General features: G+C 50.2%; 3 protein-coding genes across 3 annotated transcripts; 1 reads left to right on the top strand and 2 right to left on the bottom strand.

The window, feature by feature from the left end:
- Positions 1 to 459: 459 nt before the first annotated feature.
- NEUTE1DRAFT_103967 (uncharacterized protein) lies at positions 460 to 5,508 on the bottom strand (the record flags this gene model as incomplete). Its single annotated transcript, XM_009856168.1, has 5 exons — positions 460 to 1,034; positions 1,098 to 2,746; positions 2,966 to 3,070; positions 3,120 to 3,351; positions 3,402 to 5,508. 5 exons carry the CDS (start codon positions 5,506 to 5,508, stop codon positions 460 to 462), a joined length of 4,668 nt encoding a protein of 1,555 aa, XP_009854470.1.
- A 7,449-nt stretch (positions 5,509 to 12,957) lies between these two features.
- On the top strand, positions 12,958 to 14,709 carry NEUTE1DRAFT_148828 (uncharacterized protein; the record flags this gene model as incomplete). Its single annotated transcript, XM_009856167.1, has 3 exons — positions 12,958 to 13,675; positions 13,728 to 13,867; positions 13,925 to 14,709. The coding sequence occupies 3 exons, from the start codon at positions 12,958 to 12,960 to the stop codon at positions 14,636 to 14,638; spliced, it is 1,572 nt and encodes a 523-aa protein (XP_009854469.1).
- A 2,824-nt stretch (positions 14,710 to 17,533) lies between these two features.
- NEUTE1DRAFT_140822 (uncharacterized protein) lies at positions 17,534 to 17,890 on the bottom strand (the record flags this gene model as incomplete). Its single annotated transcript, XM_009856166.1, has 1 exon — positions 17,534 to 17,890. One exon carries the CDS (start codon positions 17,888 to 17,890, stop codon positions 17,534 to 17,536), a length of 357 nt encoding a protein of 118 aa, XP_009854468.1.
- Positions 17,891 to 18,474: the final 584 nt, after the last annotated feature.

Genomic DNA, 18,474 nt, shown 5'->3' with positions numbered 1-18,474 from the left:
ATCCATCAGTATATAACATCACCCTGTGAGTTATGGATTGGCACCATGGAGGGTTCGTTGCTTCTTCGCTCTACCGATGGGCCAGGTTGATTAGAAAATGAACAAGTCAAGACATAAGCACAACGCCCCTCGGCCGTCGGCAATGCTGGGCGTGACCCAGGTTCACTGCCAAGTGGCTCCCCCTTCTCTGGTGTTATGTGGTCAGGATAACTCTTCTATCACGATCAGACAGTCTGTCATGACATCTCGACATCTTTGACTTTTCTTGCCATCGTACATCGTTTTATCTTTCTATATTTACGTGGAAATCAAACTTTTCGTTTGATTTGTCACAAGACCCGTCTCCCAACATTTCACAGGGATTCTTTCACATTCTTCTCGTCGTATACATATTGAATCTCGATTCATTCGAAACACAGTCTCCAATCCACACAAATACGCCATGCATCGACGTATGGATCATAACTTATTCCCAGGCGGAGGCAGAAGCAAGTCATCTCCGTCTTCTTTGTTTGCATTCTGCGAGAGGGTCATGGAGTCTTGGGTCTCATCATTGGCGCCCCCGTATCGCGAAAGTGGCTGGGACTGAGACCGTGATTGGGACTCGCCGTTCGTTTGACTGACCGTGCTGCTGTCTTCCGTAGGATCAACGGACCTTCTACTACCATAAGTTCGAGTCGGTGCTGATCTGGGTGGCAAAAACCTGTTGGCACCGTTCATGACCTCGGGTACGAGGCCAAATGAAGGCTTGAAGTTGATGGAAATCAATCCGTTTTCAGATAGCTTGGAGCCTTCGCTTAACTTATCCACGGCGTGACGGCTTCGATAAATCCGTTGTGGTCGTACTATTCCGCGACTTCCACGTTCATCTGAGCCGTTAGGAAGCGGTGCTGAAGCTGCGGTAGAAGTTATGTCTTTGGTCGTACCCTTTCCCCCGGCCCCTTTCGAGTATCTCCCGCGCCGAAGAACTACAGGAGAATCCACGATATCATCAGGTTGTTTTCGCTTGTTAGGTCTTCCTGAAGCAGAGGCATCTGAAAAGTGGCCGGACGTAACTTCATGAGACACGGGATTTGGCTCCAACAAAGCACCCGTACTTTCAGGGGGAGTTGCTGTGAAGGTTTCAAGTGGTCCGATTCTCCCAAACGCACCACTCCCCGAAGAATTGTCTATCAATTGTTCCCGAGATGCACTACGCGTCATTCTCTTCATGATCGATTTAGGAGGTGCAGCTTCTCTCCTCCTTGACTTTTCCTGGGCAACAGAGGGCGGTGGAGGCAAACGGACTTTGCGTATACCTTCCGTAGATGTTGGCCGTCGCACAGCAACCCTCCGGTCTTGATCCTGAAGGCCCATGACCACACGATGTTGTAGGAACGGGGATGATGTCTCCTCCGTGTTTGATGGAGTTGTTGTCGTGCCACTGACTCCATCTGGATCGCCACATTTGCTTTCTTGCAGTGGGTTTATTCCGATCTTGTTCCATGCATTGACAAATAATGCCTGCAGTTCACTTGCTGGCGCTCCTTTTTGATCGGCAACTCCACCTAGTGCTTGGAGCTGTTGGTGCTGCTTGTCGAGAATGGCCTGATATTTCGTTGATGCCATCTTCATCATTTGCTCTACAGCCTTGGGAATCTTTGACCATACCTCATCCAACGTTGTAGCGCTATCGAACAGTTTTGAGCTTCCAGCATCTGAAGCAACAAATCCTTCCTTTACTGCCAGTTGCTCCATGGTAGCAAAGCACTCCTGCATCTTTTCCTCGCGTGTTTTCTCGATCTGCTGTACTTCCGAATATGTTGCTTGAAGTTCGGCTGCTGTCTTCTGCCAACTGGCAAGCTCTTTCTCCAGGTCGATGATACGAGAAGAGCCCCGTTGCTGGAATTGTTCGAGTTCGAGTGACTTCGCCTCCAACTCCTCAGAAAGTGATGAGCATTTACTTTCCGCAGCAGCAAGCGTAACTTTCAAAGACTCGATCTCATTGGTATGCCGTCTTTCAGTCTCTTGCAGCCCGGTGTAGTTTGCTTCAAGCTCGGCTGCCTTCTTCTGCCAAACAGCGAGATCTGCCTCCAAACCGCTGATTCGAGTAGATCTCTGATGACGAGACTCGGCGAGATCGTCCGATCTTGTCTTCAATTCTTTAGCAAGAGATGAGCACTGGTTCTCAGAAATAGCCAGATTAGCCTTCAAAAGCTCGATTGTACGAGCATTCTGCCTTTTGGCTTCTTCCTCGCTGGCTCTCTCTTGTCGAAGTTGCGTCACTAGGTCGTCCAAGGTGTTCCTGTCGCTGCGCAACTGGGAGATCGTCTTATTTAGTTCAGCAGTCTCCCTGTCCCTTTCTACAAGGAGTTCCCGACGGACAAGCTCCGTAGCTTTGGCGCTTGCTGACTGGATGGTCGCTTCTTTGTCCATGATCAGTTGATTGAGTTGTTGGACTTGTGAGCCAAACTGCTTGACCTCAAAGACGTATACTTCTTCCTTTGATCGGATTGTTTTCTCGAGTTGCGAAATCGCTGCTGTTCGAGAGCTAACCTCTGCTTCCAACCGCTCGATTTCTGCTTGGGCGCGTTGGAGTTGTTGATTGAGCGGTTGGTTGTCCTCATGAGCGACTTCCAACTCCACAGCATGCGCTTGAAGTTGACTGAAGTGAATTTGTTGGTCCTCGAAGCGTTTCTTCATGTCTTTGAACTCCTGCTGGCAATTTTTGAGCGCCTCTTCCTTCTCGGCAATGCAACCAGAAAGCCTGCCAACTTCCGTGAGATTTTGGTTCAACTGTTGACTCAGAAGGTCCTTCTCGTGGCCTAAATGTCTCAAAATCTTTTCCATATTGGCCTTGATGTCATCCGAGATTTGGGTGGTCGTTTTCTCGGTAGTGCCGGAAGCCTCCATGACAGCCTCAAGCTTTGACGTGATACTAAGGACGTCAGTACACAGGCAATTGATGGCTATCGAATATGCTTACAGCTCCAATATCCCTTGTTGCTGGCTCTGTAGAGTTGACAGCACTTGAGGCTGCTCTGACACCGTTTTGGAAACAGACCCAACTTGTTCGGCAATCTGACCCAGTCTATCGAAATTAGCCCAAGTAGATGTAAGGTTCCATCTGAAATACTCACCGGGTCCCGATTGCGTCGTCGGCTTTTACTTGTCTCTGGATTGCCTGTGCGTTTTGTTCGTCCATCTTGCCCATAATGTCATTTTGCCGAGACCGGAGCGCTTCGAAGCCTTCATTGGTGATCTTAAGGGTTTCAAGCTGCTGTGAAAGCATTTTCACAGCTTTCTTTTCGTGGCTCAGTTCGGCGTCTTTTTGCTCTATCTGGCGTGTAAGGGCGTCGATCTGGCCGTACACTAAGGAATCCGTCAGAATTTGTCGCTCGAGCAACGCAAACCTTACCTACATTTCGAGGTGTCCTGTCTACATTGACCTACTGTCTGGCGAACTTTTTCAAGCATTTGTTGCCTTATTATCTCTGTTTTCTGTAGCATCTCTTCCAAGGCAGAACCATGACTGCGTTCGGTCTCCCGAACCTCCCTGATAGCCTTCTCCCACTGCGACTTAGACATGAGGTATAGCTTTTGTTGTTCCTCAATCGCTGCATTCAAGTGGTCTTTGACTTTGCGATATTTCCCTTCTGCCTTTGAGCCTCGCTTTGCGGTAGCTTCAAGCACTGCCTCCATCTCTGTGATCTTCTTGGCCATTTCCCCTTTGGAATGTTCGAGCTCTTCAATTTTCTGGGTCTTTTCACCATTGGAGTGCTCAAGATTTTGGATATCGCTGGCTTGCCCCTCAACCCGAGCAATGTATTCCTCGGCCTCATGTTCACGCTTCTTGATTACTTTCTTGAGCTGCTTGATGTACTTGTGATACCTCTCCCTCAGTTCCTGCCTGGTGGAGTTGTGCTGAGTAGTGAATCGGTTGAGAACCCCAGCCAGATCTTTTGTAAATTCTTGGCTGATCTTGACGCTCATGTTGTTGTTGGCCGGGCTCGATCTTATTATCTCGCTGCCGGGTGTACTCGTGATATCAATTATATCCGACCTCGCAGTTGTGGAGACGGCTGCCCTTCTCCTGGACACATTTGAGCCTTCCAAATGTGGCCGAGAATTCTGTTCGTATGCAGTTTTAGGATCCCTCGACGTGTGCTGGTTGTGCAAGCGAGCGGCCGATGCAGCTGCCCGGCGACGGATTGGAGAAAAAGCTTGAGGCTTCGAAGAAGAGTGCGCCTTTCCAGCTCCTTGTTTGGATGGTTTGCCTGAGCCAACGGTGTTCGCGTTCAAGACATCATGTGATGTGTGGGACTTTTGGCGGCTTTTGTTGGACGGTTCTTCCTGATGGAGAGACTCAAAGTGTGAGCTAGTGCTTTTGGGCTGCCGACTGGCAGGGTAGTCGATAGATCTGACATGTGCCCCTCTAGACTCCACGTTGACAACGTCCTCGGTCTCAGGGTAACCGGAATGACTATAGTCGCTCATGTGAATGTCTTGGTGGTGAGACGTGTCAGTATGTGACAGTCTGACATTGTGTCTCATGGTAGTGCTCGAGGGTGAAGACTGATCTTTTGACTGGCCGTCCCTTTTCTCAGAATGATACTCCCCATCAAGGGCAATCCCTGTCTCATTGAATGCCGAAAACTGATGACGATCACTGCTGATATCTACTGCGTTAACAGTTGCGGCATGATTTCTGTGTTGTTGTAAGGGTCTTGAGGCATTGACGGCAGAGGCTCGATGGTTGGTTTGTGAGCGGGAGTCACCCGGTTCCTGGTCTGACGTAAAATGCCGACTAGTCTTCACACGCGCTACACTGATGTGTGGCCCTGATAGGGGCAATGCGACCTTTGAAGGTCTTTGGGCGGACGGTGGGGACGCATCTACAGAAGGAGGTCCCCTTGGTGGAGGACGAGTGTCAACCGTCCGTTTCGGATGTTGTTCAGTGTCTTGCGCTTCGTGTTCATGGAAAATGACGGAGCTCGGATGGTCTGTTGTCTCAGGAGGGAGCCGGTCGCGTGCAGAGACAACATTGTTGCTAGTCCTCTCCTCGATTGGCCTCCCTGGCCCTGGTTCTTGTAGAGGAAATGGGAGTTGTCGAGGTTTGCTGTCTTTGCTAGATGGCTGGGAAGTCACAGCTGGTGATTGAGTACTCTGATAGAGTGGTATAGGATTCTTTAACTGCTTCGTGAATTGTCCTGGGTTGATCTGGAGCGGAGGACCGAACTCGAATTCTTGGTCAAGTTCGAAAGTCTTTCTCATCTTTGGTCTTTCGATCAGCCCCATCTCCTCGGGAGCAAGTGGCAAGCTCCTGGGCGTCTCTTGAATGACATCTTGTGACGTCTGTGATTTGTCCTGGTATGCAGCGTTTTGTTCTGAGTTGGGGCTCGTTGTACCGGAGTATGGTATCAGATTACCGCTGTCGAGTTGCGCATGTTGATAGCTTTTTGGTCCGACGGGTGCATTGTCCTCCGAGTTCTCAAAGTTGAAGGGTCTCGTGCGAGGTGGATGATCCATGTTAGACAGCTTGGCGTAACTCGAGCATTGTAATCGATCGCGAAGGTGGTGAAAGGGAGGATATCGGACAATATTGGGCCCAACAGCAGGAATAGTGGTGGAGATGAGGCCGAGTATAACGAATGAGGAGTGCTACAAGAACAGAACGTATGGTAGAGCTCGAAATACTATGAAGCCGTGGAGCCAGGACAGTTTCTTGGAAGCAACCGTGAGAACAGAGAAACAACTGGGGAATGAATGATGATGGATGTCAGGTAGAAAATTGAAGTTCTGGTGTGATCCCGGTACTTCCACTTGTTCCCAGTCACAGTTGGGTCACAAGGCAAGTGCGTGGGAACGAAGAGGCTGCATCAAATGCTCCTTACCAGCCAAGTCGGCGACTGCTTAGTCTTTCAGACTTACTCCCTTCGTACCTTCCAGGTTTCTTTGAAGGCGAAGATTAGGTAAGTACCTCTAGTGTTCGTTGACAATGCTTGAGTCGGTGGAAGGTAGGTACCTACCTAGGTAGGTAGGTAGTCTGGGAAGTCATTAGGACGAGAGCACCTTCCTAACATCGAATATTATCAAAAGACGGAAGGGTCGACCCAGATTCGACCTCCCATGATGAATTGCGTGCTGCCACTACCACTACTACTATACCTCTCGCGATCCCGCTCGTCCCCCGATGATATGAGATCAATGATGTGGTCATCCTGTTCCTTCCCAACTGAACTCTGTACATCGCACGTACAGCACTTACCTACTTTGCGATCTCAGACCTTTCCTCTCGCCCAAAGACCCCATGGAGTTTGACTCGGGAACACCTTGGCTTGTTTAACCTCAAAAAGAACGAAATAAAAATTTAGATGGATGACCTCGCTACCCACAAGGCTTCCATAATCACCAAGATGTACAGAAAACGAAACTTGCGAAACGATTGGTGCATCAACCAAGATCGCTCGTATCGATCATTGGGACTGGTGCACTACACCACTCTTCTCGATCACCAGTCTCCCACTCGACTGTTAGAGAGTGATGCTTGTGCGATACTTGCTCTCACCCTGTGCAGCCTACGTATCACTACAGCAGTACCTTCCACTGGAAAGTACCATCCAAATAGCATGGTCGAGGTGCCCCAGCACTGACTACTTGGAGGTACCTGAGTTAGATACCCCTAGACAGGGAAGGAGCGACCTCCCATCGCGATAACTCCCGTCTCGGATCTGAACCTCTTTTGCTGAGGAACACCTACCGTGACGCTAGGTAGCGAGTCGACCAAATACTACCATCTGGCGCTCTCTTCAATCCGAGCATGACGTCACTTTGTCATAAGGAGATAGAGCACGACATATGTGGTTAGCGACCTCATTACCTAAACTTCAAAGAAAGCTTGCCTAAAGCTCATGTTTCGTGGTGAGAATGAAACAAATGGTCGAGGTCGATCCAAATGAGCCTGGATGTTCGCATCCCCTATTTCAAGCTCTCTTTCGTCGCACCGCTGCAGTGTATGGTCTAACGAAAACGGAAGCAATCCGTGTCATTTCGGAGAATTATTGTGATTCAAGATGCCACATGGCACCGCACTTCAGTGGGTAGTGTAGTGTGGTCAGTCTCAAAAAAAGATCCATGCCGGGCTCCGGGATTGCGGTGTGGTATCGTGGTTCCCCTTTTTAGGAGTTCGAGAAATGACGTACCGACCAAAACACTGTTCCGCATGTCGAACGTGGTCGGTCACGGATGTCACGGACCATTTAGTTAGTTTCTCGGTCGTCGGACCAGTCGGGACCCTGTCGGTGGCCGGGGGGAGAGCGTGGAAAGCGAGAACGTGGTCGAGCGGTCGACAAAGTGATGACAGGTGGGCCCGGGCCGGGGCTCGTCCAGATCCGCAATATCTCGGCAGTCGTGAAACGAAGTGTCCGTGTCGGCGTTAAAACGTTGGGGAATGCCAGCCAAACAGACATTTGGGAATCTCACCACATCTCTTTGAGACTCTCTATTTTTAGCCATATCAGAAAGTGAAAAGCGGGAAACTGACTTCTCTTCTCCCCCAGCTTCGGCGATACCGACAATCTGGATACGAGTGATTCAGCACTGCTTTTCACATACCATGCTTCGGCGCAATCGGTAACGGATCTTGGCATGTCGATCGGGGTTGAAGCCTTCGAAAAGGGGTGTTCAAACCCCGAATCTGTCGGTACGAATCATTTTCTGACCGAAACTTCTGACATAGGTTACAGGTCACCGATGATATTGTGAGTGGTGACGGGTATGGAATTGAACCCATGCGATGGTTGTAGTGTTGAACTCAGCGAACTGTCAAGGGAGAAGGGGGTTCATGCGACAGAATCATACTCCTACCTAAAGACCATGTTGAGATGGCTTCATAGACAGAAAATGGGTTGTTCACCGCTAAATGAGTTCCATGTCTCCCAGACCGATAGTTTGTGTATCAATGAAATGCCCCGAGTGTATGTTGTCGTCGAAGCTCCCGACGCGCGAAAACCCAGCTCTGGAAATGTGGAAATGGTCAGCCAGATTCTGGCCCTCTAAAATAGTGGGGCACGCATGCTGTTCTCCAGCTTCTGGCGGCCGGCAGGAATAGCTGGTCTGAGCCCATACAATGGGGAAAAGAACTAGCGATCGCTCGTGGGAAGCATCACGAACGATTCATCTAAAAGGGAAAAGGAGCGTGGTTGGGTGTTGATTTTCCCATGCGGCAGATCAGCATCTGATGTACCGTTTCATCAGAGAAGGTTGGGTCATCTGAGACTTGAGGGCGGGGTTCTACCTACTAACACATCTATAACACTAAAACAGCAATACCTCATGCCGCTTGCCGAAACATCTCCGTGTCCAACCCACTGACAACGTCCGTTGAACCGTCTTTGATGACTAGGCTACCAAATATTTGACGATATGAACCATTCTTCCTGCGACTTTGGGTTGCGGAAAGTACGAAAGGCGTGTGGCCGGCTATCATGATCTTTCCAACCTGTTCTACATTTGTGTTAATGTCACGCGGCGGTGAGAAACTACGGCATCCATTGGCTGTCTCGATCGATTGTGTGAGATTCTAATTATTATTGACTATCTAGCGTGGGTTCTTTGTAACGTTGGTTTTCTCAGCTGACGGTAACAGGAAATTGGTTGGAGAATGGAGCTTTGCCCAGAGTTGACAGAATTGGGTGGGCATCCATCTTGTGTGGCATGAATCAGGGGCCCACCTGAAAGAACGATCATCGACCACTGGAAGCTTTTCGAAACGTTCTGTGCCCCGTGTGCCTGTCCATGTGCCCCCCTAGAACGTCGGCCTGCCCTGGTAATCTCGCCCGGTCCTGGGTGCATGGCTTGCCTGGTTCCGAACTGCCGCCCTCCACGTTTCCATGGATCCAGGCGTGCTTGTCAGTTACCCAGATACTATTTGGGGCTCATTTCAAGATTCATCGTGGTGTCGATCAGAGGCCGCTATGTCTGATTTGTTCCTGTATTGTGTGTCATCTCCTTTGATCATTTTCTTTCATCGTTTCAACTTCTCTCATCTAGATGCGATACCCACCTCATCTTGGCACTAATCTGTGATGGAAAGGGTTTCTAGGCAGTAGCTACAATGGCTGCGTGAGAAGATGGATGCGACTTGCATCAAGAGCCACCATGGATTGCCGCGAGGCGAGGTGCATCATCCAAAACAAGCGGAAATCATGGGGCTTCTGGAAGCCTTCTCGAAACCTTCCTCAAGAGGACAAGTTTCAATCTCTCGCCAATCTCAAGTACCACAACAGCGCCTCCGCTACCCCTGTCCAAGAACCCACGGCGTGTGAATGGCAGTCCGTCCACAGGAGCGCCATTCTTTTCAGTGCAACCACCCGAAATGCCCATTTCATGCAAACAGGAAACGGGCTTGGCTGGCTTGTTGAGCAGGCTCCTCCACCAACGTCCATTCAACCGCGAAAGAAGTCACGACGAGGACGTGACAGGCCAGCCTCAAGCCTTCTCATCTGTCATTCTCCAGCCGTGAGCTCGCGGCTATTTCACTGTGCTGTAGCCTGGTACAAGGGGGAAAACACACCCGGGTACTATCACGACATGATGGCAACCGACGGGGCATGCAGCCTACGTAGATTGAAGCAGGCGTCGAATATTTAATACTACCCATGCATGGCGGTGAGGCCCGAGTGTCCTCGAACGTACTGACTATGTTGTATGCCTTTTGATGATAGCGATCATAACCGACAGGTCCAGTCCAGGCTCGATGCATACCTATGCGCAGATATGTGAGCTTTGCAATCGATGATGACACAGACACATGTAATGAAAAGTGCGCAGCAAACTCGCGAAATCAGTCACTTAACCAACCCTCGAAAAACTCGATGCGACCGACCCTTATAACCACGAGGCCCGAGCTCAACGCGCTTTACAAACAATCAAGTTCAACCGTTCCTGGCATGTGTGCGTACCCGTCTGTAGAAGCATCTTGGGTAATATGAGATCGCAAGGGCAACCTCATTGTTTAGATGGTTCAAGACCAGTAGAGATTGTATGAGCATGGGTAGCAACAATAAAAGTATGACCTGGTCAGTTACCGCGTAACATCCTGATTCTGGCTGATGATAGCACCTTATATTGGTGATTCTGATGTTAGTGTTTCGTTTGGCATATCCGACTCCTCAGCAAGTTTGAAAAAGGTCGACAGTTGACATGGACTCGATGGACACGCCTTGCAAGCTGGGAACCCTTGGTGAGGATTAGGGTTGAGCTGCCAAGATACTTACACAGACTCTCGCATGCCAGTTCCCTCTCATCTGAATTTCAAAGATTTACTCTATCCGGATGTCCGATTGTGCGTGACTGGTGAACTGGTCGACTGGTGTTGTGCTTGCAGAGGGTTTCATGGTTTATTGCGCGTGCCGCGTAGGAATCGGATGATAAATGGACTCGAGATCCGTAGCGTAGAGGTAGCTAGTGCACATTACACGACCTCACAGCTACTAGCTCTGCCAGCTGCGTTTGGGAGGGACGTGCTCCTCTTTGGCCGACATCCCTGACTGTGTCGGCTGTCTGACAGCTGCGGAAAAACAACGCACGGACAGGTTTGGCAAAACCAAATATCGGGTGGAGACATGCCGAGCTGCCAAGCCACAAGGATAGGGAAGATTCACCTTAGCAACCACCCGTCGTTAGTGCCACTGATTGACTCCATTTCCCGCGGAGCCGTTTCGATTTTACTTTTTTCTGCTGGCCCTTCGTCTTGGCACTGGCAGCCTCGATTCCACCGATTTATTTTTCGACCGTGCCCACCACAACCTATCCAACTATCCACCCACACACGGCCACACGCACGTCCAGGACTCCCGGGCGGTCAAGCGACTTTTGCGACACGGCGCTCCATCATCCATTGTCTCTTTAACATCGATTACATTCCACCGTACGTCAAATTTTCCCAGCGGCTCGATTTTTTTTTTTCTGCGAGTTGTTTTGCCCCCGCGACGCATTTTTCTCGCACCTCCAAACCCGCGCGCTCATTCCACGTCACCCTGTTTAGGCGGTTCGTCGTGTTGCATTGAAACGCGGTGCTTCGTACTCCATCGTGACGGAAGACACACGGATCTCAAGAATATCAAAGTGCCAAAGAGGTACGTGCTTCTCATTTGGACTCATGTCAACAAAGTGGTCCGAGCATCGTCCAGTCCGCAGTAGCACCTTTCACCTACCCCCGTCGCCCTGTTACCACTACGGACTACTAGTAGTGGGAGTTGCCCAGCGCGGTACAAGACGTGCTGCTTCGGCTTCAGCTTCAAGTTCCTTAACAAACAAATCACCCGAGCGACTTTGATCTTTTTTTCCCATCCCCATTCCTCGACCCTCCAATTGCACCACCGGTGGCCAACGCGCGTTTGCATCTTCTCGTCCGGAGCTGGCTGTTTGCATTACTTTCGCAGCTTTTAGCAGGTCTCGCTGCACTGTTTCGGTGTCTGCCTATCGGCTCATCGGACATCGATATTTAAACACACGCTTTTTGGTCAGCGCGCTTGCCTTTCACTACCTGCATCGTCCTCTTTGTCATTCTCTCCGTTGCCCCTAAAAGGATACATTTATCTTGTGGCAGTTCCCAAACCACCCTGCGGTGCTTACTCGACTATTACTATCTCTCGCCTTTTCAGCACCGATAGATACAACTCTTGCCATTTTTCGATTGTGCCGCTTTCCGTCCAACCTGATCGGAACCCCAATAGCTAACTTGCATTTCCTCCCTAGCTCCCAGGAGCTGTCACTGGTCCACACTACGACAACCGACAATCCCCAGAACGGTCCGAAGGCCACACAGTATCGTGCACGTACTTTGTCGGTTCGAGTTATCAATAACACGACGCAGCTACCACGTGCGAACGACCAGCGATTGTTTAAGCGCAGGACATAAGGCTCGAGCTGTCAGTACAACCGTCGGTGCTCAGCAACAGTTGTTTTGCAGGTCGTTTTGAGCTCGCAAAGCTAAGGCCTTCGCACAAGTCTTCTCTTTGAGCGGCAAGAGACAGGTCACTTCGAACTTATCTTTAGAAGCTCGTCTACTACGATTTGCTCGGGCCATTTGTTTGGCGGTTCATCCTGCATCGCGACATCGGGGTTTCCGTCCTTTCGCAAAGAGCACAGCCTATACCCGTAGCTAACGGAGAAAGCGGAGCGTCTGTGACCCACTTGCCTTATCAACTGACGGACCCGGAAATTTCGGTCACGATCTCTTGAGCTTTTCTTCACGCTCGTAGAACGAACGGGCTGTGCGGCGAAATCTCGAAATTCGATCAGCAATCGGGATACTGCGACGGTGCAACGACTAGATTGACGTCGTCATATTTGGGTATTGATCGGTGGTCAGGGCGTCCCGCGTGTAAAGGACCCCGGTTTGGATCGCACTTGAACCGTGCACGATTCACCTCATCGAACCTTCAACGACAAGCCATATTCGGTTTCAAGAATCGGCCTTAGATATCAAGCCCAATAACACGAGACTGCCAGTATACTTCTGAAGTCTTCTTCTCAAGCTTCTGGCTTACTCCTAAGGTAAGAATTCTCATGTTCGTTTCTCGTTATTTGCCATATTTCCTTTCCCTCCTCATCGTTCAAGTCCCGGCAGGTGCCGAAAGAATTGTTGTATTTCATGCTTCCAGGGCCACCTGGAGACGTGTGCAGGGTCCACGGCTTGCCAAGTCCCAATCAACTGTTTTGGCATCTCCTTGAGCATTTAGATCCATTTTATAGAGCTTGCTCACCGCTCAAGTCACCATCGACCGCCTGCTGACCACTCGCTATAGCTCGTATCTATATCAGGGACAGCACTTGATCATCCTGCAGTTGTCTGCTATACGAAAGATCAGGGTCTAAAGTTGTCATACAGCTGTGCGGAGGTTTATCTTGACAGACAAAGAATACCCTGCACATTCCTTGGAACGATACTCTCGGGATCAGTCGACATTCAAAATGTCAGAACCGGAATCTGCTACCGCCGCTATGGGAATCGGTAGCGTACTCAACACTAAGGGCGCCCAGGCTAGTGCCGCTCTAGCACAGGCGGCTCAGGCCGCTCAGGTCGCGCAACCGACACAGCAGCTTGAACAATCTGCTCCTGTTCCCCAACTAGCTACACCTGAACAGCAACCCTCGCAACCGCTCACACAACAGCAACCTATGGAGCGTGCCAGCTCGCCGCACGCTTCCGTGAAATTCGAACCCAGCATGTCCTACCCTTCGCCGACCGGAATGGGAACCGCAATGCCCGTTTCCACTGTTCCTAGCGCACACATGGCCCCAGGTGGACAAATGGCTTCCAATGCGCAGATGGTTCCCAATAATCAGATGGCTCCCAATGCCCAAATGGGTCCCAATCTCCAGATGGCGCCCAATTCACAAATGGCTCCTAATGCTCAGATGGCTCCCAGCGGACAGATGGCTCCCAGCGGACAGATGGCTTCTAGCGCTCAAATGGCTCCCAATGCTCAAATGGCGCCTGCACCGATGGGCATTCCTGCTATGCCTACTGTACCAGGCGTCCCGTCAAACAACGGAATGGTACCTTCTCTTCACCCTTCTTACAAGCCTCAGGTCGAGGGAGGTGCGCCACCAGGACCGCCCCCCAAGGCCTACGCGTGTTCCACCTGCGCCAAGGCTTTTGCACGGAGAAGTGATCTTGCTCGTCACGGTAAGTAACAATCGGTTTTTTCTTTGTCATAACTCCGCTAACTATTCTGCAGAGCGAATTCATAGCGGTATTCGTCCTCACGTGTGTGATTATCCTGGTTGCGGGAAACAGTTCATCCAACGATCAGCCCTCACCGTCCATCAGCGCGTGCACACTGGAGAGAAGCCCCACCAATGCGAGAGGTGCGGCAAGGTAAGATATTTGACTCTTAAAGGCCACAGCGAGACAAACATACTAACGGCGCTACAGCCCTTCAGCGACAGCAGTTCTCTTGCGCGTCATCGTAGGATCCATTCCGGAAAGCGTCCTTACAAGTGCCCATACATGGATTGCCAGAAAACATTCACCCGCCGGACGACACTGACGAGGCACCAGAATCACCATACTGGCACTGTTGAGGAATCTGCAAAGGCTACGGCAGAAGCTCTTGCTAGGGGAACGTTGGCACGGACTAAGGAGCGATCGGAGAGCGAGCAGATCTCCAATCAAGCGACACCCATGACCACTCCCTCACCGGCACAGCGGCCCTTGTCCTTGTCACCAAGTGCGGGATTGGCCAACATGGAGATGCAGTATCTGCAAACCAATACACTCCCGGCGCATCTTCGTGGGGACGTTCACATTTCCAATGCACCAACGACCTCGCCAGGTTACAGCAACGGACTGACCCGACCCACGTCGCACCCTACCGGGTATGTTCCTCCCGCAACAATGGAGCCAACCGTTGAAACTCAACAAGGATCCGGGAGTGTGGCCGGCAGTCCTCAGATTGGAAGTGCGGGTTGGGCGTCTCCTGGGGGTGTCGGATCTCCAGCTCAAAGCCCCAGCGGTAACGGCTATGTCTATCCGGATCCAGAACCTTTTCCTGGCGCCAGTGCCGGTCAGATGTTCTACGACAGCGCGGTTGGGACTGGGAGACGTCTCGGGAGCGGGGAGCCGCAGAACCCTTCCTATCATACTTAGTGCCATTTGAAGGATCGTGGCCCGGACTCCCTTGTCGGTTCCCAGGATCAGAGCACCTATAGTAACAGCTCAGTCTGTTTTGATCCAGTACCCTAGCTAGCCGGTATCGAGCAATGTCCTGCCAGATCGCGGTTAGGGGAGAAGCGTGGAACTGCAGAATCCGTGTTATAATAGGAGGGGTTGGAGTATTGGTTGGAACTTGAGTTTCAACCTTTATCTCTGTATGGGGGGAGCCTTTGAGGGTATGGAAACCAAATTTCTCCATGGCTCAGAGGAGAGAACCTTCAAACAAGATTTCCACTTTTGTTTTATCTCCCTGGTGTTGTCTGTTAATCCATATCTCGAAAAGAACGATAGGTTTTGCATGATGGTAGGCTCGACAGGAAAAAGCGGGTATCATTAAGTTTTCTTTCTCCTTAACAAATAAACACGGTCTGGACCGGAGTGGACTATCCTAATGACGCCGATGGCGAAAAATGGCAGCGCCTCTTCTCTTCCGCTTTTCTGTTCTGTCCCTCTTCTCTCTATTGGCTTGCAGCACATCCCTCGCCGGTCATTTCACGCCACATTGCGCCTGCAAATCCTTGCATTAACCATCTTAAATCGACTTTCTGTTACAACTGGAAAAGGGAAACAACGTTTTTTCATACCGTCAGGGAATGGTGTTGTATCAGGTTCATTGCGGGTCAGTTCTGGGCTCTGGGTCATTTCGGCAGCATGGTTCGGTGTGGGTTCTTCTGGGATATTTTCTTCTTGTTTTTCCCTGGTTTCGTGAACTCAGGAAAGCAGATTGCTGCTCTAGTCTGGTTCCAATCGATCTTTTGCCTTTTCGCAACCCTTCGTTGGGTTCGGAAATACGGCAATTGGCAAGGTCTTTGGTCATTGGTGTTCAAGGCAATTTGGTTCTTTAGATCTATCTCGACCTTCTCGTCACCCTCCTTCTGAGTGATTAGTTCAGAGTGAAACTTGTCAGGGTGTTATATGGGCGCTAGAGAAAGCAGCGTAGCAATTATAGATTTTGCATCTTGCGGTCATTGCATCTTTTTCAACCATTTTACCCGGATCTTCTGGTTATGGAATTGTACGTTGCGAGGCCGCAAAGCGACTGATGGTACTTGGTGAAAAGAGAGCGCATACGTATTCGGTACGAGTATTTGTATACTGAATGCACTTGTTTTTCGATTCTGTACATGGCGTGCTTCTGACCTGCTTGAGGATGAGAAGGGGGCACTCGTGCGTTGTCCAGCACTCACAACAGAGGATAAAGCTCCGGACAGACAATGCAAATTCCGCTGGTAGAGGCGAATTATTGCGTCTTGTAGCGGGTGCCGCAAGAGTAAACCGAACACAAAAGGTCCCATATCGCTCCCTTTTGAAAATCCGTGATATGCCTTGTAACCAGTGGAAGCACACTGGGCAGAGTCTATCGAGGAATCCTTTGATCCAGTAAACGTGTTTAATTTTGTTCAAATGGTGTACATGTGTAAGGAAGATGAGCACATGCCTCGGTGATGAGTGGGTGTTCGGTTTATTTTCACGACCGCTCCGGCAGATAGCGGGCAGACAGCTGGCATTGATCGGCCTCAATGATTTCGTCTTGATGTATCGACATCGTAGTTACCTTTTTGTGCGTTTTGCGCGGGCCTGCCGAGTGTCGGACGGATGTTAATGGTGGCCCCTGCAAATTCGTACGGGGTGTCTCGCACAGTCACGGCCATAAGCTCTGCAGGCCGTCAAACCTCAAGGTCACAGTGGGACACTCGACGACAACTGGAAACTCCATTTACCAAAGCCCTTATCAATTGTATGGCTCGTTTGATTGACCGTTGTTAGTTGCATAAATGTACCTTCTGCAACAGTTACGAGTTGTTGATTTGGCATTTTGGGGGAGTGGCGAGCACGTCTTCTCAGTTCACGTAAGTTTAACCCGAGGCTCGCCCTATGGTATCCCGTTCCTTCCCTTTGGCAAAGTTACAATCTGGTAGCGCATTTATGCAGTGTGGACAATTTTCACTGCCCGAAAAGCTAGGTAGGTACGGTTGAGAAAACCCAGTTTTGGTGGCTGTAAGACGCAGTCTTACAGCTGAGCGGAGTTACACTGGGCTTGTTGCGTCGGGTGGATTTCCGTAAAATCTGCAAGTCGCCCGGTGCTACCTCTACATCACCGTAATTCCATACAAGGCATATATTTGACCGATCTGCAAACAATCAATGTTTTGCGGCAAACCGCCCAGCCAAATTCCGTGGCGAGATACAAATAGATGCACGTACAAATTCGTTATTTGGGGCACGTGGAATGATTTGGTCTTCACATGGCACATCAGATTAGGGAAGATAAACACAACTTTTTCTGTGAAGCTAGAATAATGGTTGTACCACATATCCAATTTCGACGGAAGAAAAGGAGAAATTCCTTCGCCTGCGTGACATAAGCAACTCGCTCGGGCTGGCGTCTCTAACAAATATATAACCACTCGTGGGCGAACTCGTTCGTTGAGTTATCAAGAAGTCGTCGGCTGAGACACTGTGGTCGTTTTCTAGTCAGCTTGTGATCGCTAATATGAGCGTCTGGGTGCATGAACCGGAGTCTTGATGTTACCATTGTGAGAGACAATCAGCGGCTTAAGGTGCCGTTTCCTGTTTCGGCGTTCATATATGCCCCAGTCGCTGGTCCAGCCGTGGTTGTTATCCAACGTGTGCCCTTGTTGTCGCTGTCGGTATTCGTATTGGATGTCGTGTTGACGTTGGTGTTTATGGCGATGTTGCCGTTCCTGTGCTGTTGCTGTAACGGCAGTGGTACCTAGAGTACTAGACTCGTATTGTGGGACACTGGGATCTGGTCCCAGCCATAGCAGCAAAAGAGGCTGCACCGACCCATCGAGAACAACCCATCCGCTAGTATTTGGGGTTCTTGATAGACGAGAAGCTGACGCGGCCATTGAACCGAGGGACCAGGTGAGCGTTAACCGGCACCCTCAATTTGACCTCTAGCATCACGATTCCAATTGCGAGGACGTCTCGGCCGGAGGCACTGGCAATATAACCAATAAGGTTGGAGGTGGGCTCGAATCTGTTGAAGCCAACACCCAGGCTAGCGAGAACGTGCACGGATACCAGGGAGAAAGCAAGCCCCGGGGTAATGAGGAAGGCCCCCGGTCTGGTAATAGTTGCTTGTCTTCCATTACCAACATTTATCATTGCCGAAGCCGGCCTTACACCCGGATTCTGGAGAAAATACTCCCCGTTGTTCATCTTGGCTGCATGGGTAATTTCCTGTACACCGTTCCAGGATGATTTTGTAAGAATGTGGAGGAGAATCAAAATATTCCCATCGCCGCTACTTATGATGAAATGACCAGGAACGATGCAGCCAGAAACAAACGGGTCAAGGTCAGGAACTTTGAATAACCTCGTTCTTACCTGCAGGGCGTTTTTCGGTCTTTTGTCTAGTCCAATGCGGCCTCGAGTCTTCGCTGGCTACATGTAGGCACAGATATGTACGTCTACTCTATCTTTTCATGCCCGTCAGTTCCGTCAGGAATTACTCTTCTTCCACACAAAGGTCAACCAGCATCAAATTTTCTTCTTGAAACAGCCATTGTCTCTACTGCAAAGAAATCTCGGAGGAGGCAGTGGTGTATGAAATTCACCGTCTTGTACATGGAACCGGACAAGTATCTATGCCGCTGTATGCGTTCTATCCCGTACAGATATATGTCCATGTATCTTTTTCCATGGACCATATTCCGAGACGAGCCCTGGAGCCAGCCTCAGTTATCTTGCAGCTGATTTCTTGAAGATTGCATGTCCGGCACATGTTCCGGGTGGGACAGTTT

This window comes from Neurospora tetrasperma (genome assembly GCF_000213175.1).
Source record: "Neurospora tetrasperma FGSC 2508 unplaced genomic scaffold NEUTE1scaffold_6, whole genome shotgun sequence".
Lineage (NCBI taxonomy): Eukaryota > Fungi > Ascomycota > Sordariomycetes > Sordariales > Sordariaceae > Neurospora > Neurospora tetrasperma.
Note: the sequence above shows the minus strand (reverse complement) of the source record. Positions and strands in the feature narration are given on the sequence as shown.